General features: G+C 42.5%; 1 protein-coding gene across 1 annotated transcript; it reads left to right on the top strand.

Moving 5' to 3' along the window:
* The first annotated feature begins 920 nt into the window (after nucleotides 1-920).
* LOC128744420 (endoplasmic reticulum chaperone BiP) lies at nucleotides 921-5081 on the top strand. Its single transcript, XM_053841432.1, has 2 exons — nucleotides 921-1141; nucleotides 2401-5081. Exon 2 carries the CDS (start codon nucleotides 2416-2418, stop codon nucleotides 4384-4386), a length of 1971 nt encoding a protein of 656 aa, XP_053697407.1. The 5' UTR covers nucleotides 921-1141; nucleotides 2401-2415; the 3' UTR covers nucleotides 4387-5081.
* Nucleotides 5082-5314: the final 233 nt, after the last annotated feature.

Below are 5314 nucleotides of genomic sequence, written 5' to 3' on the forward strand. Positions count from 1 at the left end.
ATATTTTTTTATTGTTTGATAGCAAACATGCAAATTATCTTAAATAGTTAGGGGTGTTATTGTTACAGTCATGTTAGTGTTACATATTGAATAAAATATACATATAGTTAAAGCAATCAGGAGCTATGTCTAATATTACGGCGAATCCTATATCGTGGATGATCCTGATCCTGAGTGATATGTATTTAAAACTTTCAAGAGCTTAAATAAACTTTAAAACGTTGCCCTTTAATGCAATCTTGCATAATGTTACAATCCTGGCTGCAACAGCTGAAGATTTTAGCTGTTTGTCATTTTTACAACTGATACGCCAACACACTTTGATGTTGTAGCCCCCGCCAGCATTCTGCTTAATGTAGCCCAGTTCTACAATAATAGTTTAAAGTTTTTATCTATTATCATCTTTGTTGGGCCTTGCCTTGGTTGGGACGTGACAAACGTTAAGTAATTGTTTATATATTTTAAAGATTTCAATTCATTTCATTGTTTATCGATGTTTATCAATGAGTTTATCGTTTACCAGATGATTCTGGAAGCAAAAAAAAACTCCAGGTATTTCGAAATAAACACTGTTTACCAAAGTGCATAACAACAATTTTCCCAAGTCCATTGCGAATTACACATCATCATGTCGGTGTCGCATTCATTCATCAGATTGAATACTCTTCTCAGTTCTCACCACGTACGTTACCGTTACTCTCACGCTCTCGCAGGCTCCCTGCCCGAGCCCGTACGGTATCATTGCGCTGCCGCTGCCGCTGTGCTGCTGCTTTGCAACCGAAGCCACACCAACACCAAACACCACGTACTCACGTTTTCACCGGTCGTGGTGCTTCCCGATTGGTCCACGGCAGCCGGCTCCGGAGCAACGGGAGCAAACGCTCTCCAGGCACCGCAGCCATTTAATCACCCGTCGCAGCAACCAAACCGTGTAGTATCAATTGAATCCAAGTGAAGTAAAGAACGGTTTCGGGAAAAAGAAATATTACTGTTCGAAGTAAAAGTTTTTTTTTCGTTCATAAGTGAAAGCGACGTGCTTGGAAACGTAGAAGAAGAGGATATTTTCCATTCAAATATTCGTTGTCCTGGAAGACGACCACTATTTTCGTGATAGAGGATTATAAAAAATTGCCGAGCAAATGTAAGTTGTTCGTTCAGAATTGTTGTGTAATGAGATGAAAAATAGTGTTAATATTTAAATTTGAGTTTTATTCATACTTCAAGACTTCACTTAGTGAATGAGTTTCGGAAAATTGATTAAAAGATTTTCTGTTTCTAGAACTTTTCGTTTTTTCGATTGCTCTTTGAATATTGTGTGTGTTGTGTGAGCCAGTATGTGTAAAAGTGGATACGTCAAGCTCTATCGGATAATGGAATAGCTGTTCCAATCCCACATGGTTTGTTGGCCCATCGCTTACAACAAACTATTTAATTTACTGACGACGAAACATAATTTACTTTTAAGAAACATGAATATTTTAAAAAGCATGCATAAATCAGTGTAATACAAAGAATTTTTTTTTTTGATTTTTGATTAGCTACACTAGTGTTAACAGTGTAGCCACTAGCCACTAATCCATGCAAATATCGTGTCACGGAAAAATCCAACACACCCACACTATAGTACGTTGCTTCACCAATATACATTACTTCAGCGTACGTACGGAAAAAAGGTTGACGTGTTCTTTTCTCTCGATCCGGCTCAGCTAGTAGCTGAAACCGCTGAAACCGGATGAGCACTCTCGTTTTACTCAGTCAGTACTTTTTGCCTTTCTATCCGCCTGTTTCAATCGAAAGCTGCAAGAGGTAACAGTATTTTTCTATCTTCCCAATTTTAGAAAATGGGTCCCCATAGAGCAAAGTTTTTGCAGAAAAAATTAGTCAAATTCTAAGCTATATTAACGCAATTGTGTATTATATTGTGCAAATTTCAAAGTTATATTAAACTATTAGGCAAAATTCGACATTAAAATGTGGATAAAAACTGTATTTCAGTGGCACACCTTTAGGTTATAAAATTGAGGTCAAAGAATCTAACGGTACGTGCCCTTTAATCAACTTGAAAAGCCAGTGGTTTGCAGCTGTGATTTTAGTTTCAAGGTGGTTGCATCCGGAATTTTGTGCCTGCGATCTGGTGCACATATAGAACGATTAAAATTGCAGGCTCCGGGCATTATTGAGCACAATGTACCATCTGACGTGGCCCATTTTGACGGACACGAGTTTTCTCCCTTTGCTTTGCTATTCACATTGTTCTTTGCAGTTCTCTATTCGATACGTGAAGAATGGCGAATCGTAATCTGTTAGATTTTATTAACTCATAAATTGTGAATTATTGTCGAAAAAATAATTTGCTTACGTGATCAATACTAAGAATAGTTTTTTTTATTATTATTTCAGAGCTCTCCCACCGCCATGAAGCTGCTAGTACCGTTGGCCCTGGTGGCCGCGCTGGCCGTACTATCGTACGCTGCCGAGGACAAGAAGGAGCAAGACTACGGAACCGTCGTCGGTATCGATTTGGGTACCACGTACTCGTGCGTTGGTGTTTACAAGAATGGTCGCGTTGAAATCATTGCCAACGATCAGGGTAACCGTATCACCCCCTCGTACGTGGCTTTCACCGCCGATGGCGAGCGGTTGATCGGTGATGCCGCGAAGAACCAGCTGACCACCAATCCGGAAAATACCGTGTTCGACGCCAAGCGATTGATTGGTCGCGAATTTACCGACACAACCGTACAGCACGACATCAAGCTGCTTCCGTTCAAGGTGGTCGAGAAGAACTCCAAACCGCACATCAGGGTTTCGACCAGCCAGGGAGACAAAGTGTTTGCTCCAGAGGAAATTTCCGCCATGGTTCTGGGCAAGATGAAGGAAACCGCCGAAGCTTACCTGGGTAAGAAGGTGACTCACGCTGTCGTTACTGTGCCTGCTTACTTCAACGATGCTCAGCGCCAAGCCACCAAGGATGCTGGTGTCATTGCCGGTTTGAATGTGATGCGTATCATCAACGAGCCTACGGCTGCCGCTATTGCATACGGTCTGGATAAGAAGGACGGTGAAAAGAACGTGTTGGTGTTCGATTTGGGTGGCGGTACCTTCGATGTATCATTGCTAACCATCGATAATGGTGTGTTCGAGGTCGTTGCTACTAACGGAGATACCCACTTGGGAGGTGAAGATTTCGATCAGCGTGTGATGGATCATTTCATCAAATTGTACAAGAAAAAGAAGGGCAAAGATATCCGCAAGGACGTTCGTGCTGTGCAGAAACTGCGTCGTGAGGTAGAGAAGGCTAAGCGAGCTCTGTCTTCCAGCCACCAGGTGCGCATCGAAATCGAATCGTTCTTCGAGGGTGATGACTTCAGCGAGACCCTAACCCGTGCCAAGTTCGAGGAACTGAACATGGATCTTTTCCGCTCCACCATGAAACCAGTACAGAAAGTCTTGGAAGATGCCGACATGAACAAAAAGGACGTCGATGAGATTGTTTTGGTTGGTGGTTCTACGCGTATCCCGAAGGTGCAACAGTTGGTAAAGGAATTCTTCAACGGAAAGGAACCATCCCGTGGTATCAACCCTGACGAAGCTGTCGCTTATGGAGCGGCTGTTCAAGCCGGAGTGTTGTCCGGTGAACAAGACACGGAAGCGATCGTTTTGCTTGATGTCAACCCGTTGACTATGGGTATTGAAACCGTCGGAGGTGTCATGACCAAACTGATTCCGCGAAATACCGTCATTCCAACGAAAAAATCGCAAATCTTCTCCACTGCTTCCGACAATCAGCACACCGTAACCATCCAGGTGTACGAAGGTGAACGTCCAATGACCAAGGATAATCACTTGCTCGGCAAATTTGATCTGACCGGAATTCCACCAGCTCCACGAGGTATCCCTCAGATCGAAGTTAGCTTCGAAATTGACGCCAACGGTATCCTGCAGGTGTCCGCCGAGGATAAGGGAACTGGTAACCGCGAAAAGATTGTCATCACCAACGACCAAAACCGTCTGACGCCGGAAGACATCGACCGTATGATCAAGGATGCTGAACGATTTGCCGACGACGATAAGAAACTGAAGGAACGCGTCGAAGCTCGCAACGAGCTGGAAAGCTACGCTTACAGCCTGAAGAACCAGCTCGGAGATAAGGATAAACTCGGCGCTAAGGTTGCGGATGATGATAAGAGCAAAATGGAGGAAGCCATCGACGAAAAGATTAAGTGGCTCGATGAGAATCAGGATGCCGACTCGGAGGAATACAAAAAGCAGAAGAAGGAACTGGAAGATGTTGTTCAACCGATCATTGCCAAACTGTACGCCAGCAGTGGTGGTGCTCCGCCACCAGCCGGTGGAGAGGACGATGATCTCAAGGACGAACTGTGAGCTACTGTTAAGTAGAGAGTAGAGCGTAGTTTCGTTGTCCATCGTACTAGTGATTAGACCTTCCATCGCTCGGTCGAACCAGAATAGTTAGGGAAAGCCGAGAGCGCCCAACACGGGCAACACGTTCATTACTAGAGCATAACAAAGCGGAATAAGGAGTACTAGCGCAAGAATTTCAATTGTGTGAGAGGTTGAAAGAATGTTGAATGCGCGAGTGATCGTAAAGTAGGTGCGTTAGATGTCTCATCTTATTTTTCAGATGGGAAAAGAATAAACTTAAAGTTTTGATTTAATGAACAAAACACACTGTAGTACCGTATCATCTTTCGGACTATTCGTCTAATTTATTGTTGTTTGTTTCCTTTTGCGTAAGTAGTCCAAGGAAGACAAAGTTACGCTTTCATTTGTTTCGAAACATAAAACCGACTGGTAATTGCGGTTGGCTGCTAGAGGGAGGAGTTCGTATAGTTTTCGATAGGTATTTTCTTTTCTCAACAACGACTGATTGTACATGTAAGAAGGCGTGATTCGTTTCTAGTAAAAAAAAGGTAAACTCGAGGTTCCACGCGAAGAGCGTGTGTTTGTGAGCATTTGCATTAAACTAGACTACAAAACTAGCATTCAAATCGTAACAAAGAGGATGATAATTCTGTATGAGATGATAAAATAAAGTTTTATATCTAAATGAAACTATATATCAATATTGAAGTATTTTATTTTCGAAATCCTTGTTTTTAATTTTGTTTACGCTCGAAACCCCCAGACAACAATTTATGGAAACGACTGCGACTAGTCTAACTATCCTCTATCGACCGATAAACCGAGTAGTCAGCATACTAATAAGGGTGTTAATCTTGTGATATAGAAAACATCCAGCATCCGCTAGTTGGTCATTTTTAGTGTCCAATATTTAAAGACGTAGTGAGCA

This window comes from Sabethes cyaneus, chromosome 3 (assembly GCF_943734655.1).
Source record: "Sabethes cyaneus chromosome 3, idSabCyanKW18_F2, whole genome shotgun sequence".
In the NCBI taxonomy this organism is placed as follows: Eukaryota; Metazoa; Arthropoda; class Insecta; order Diptera; family Culicidae; genus Sabethes; species Sabethes cyaneus.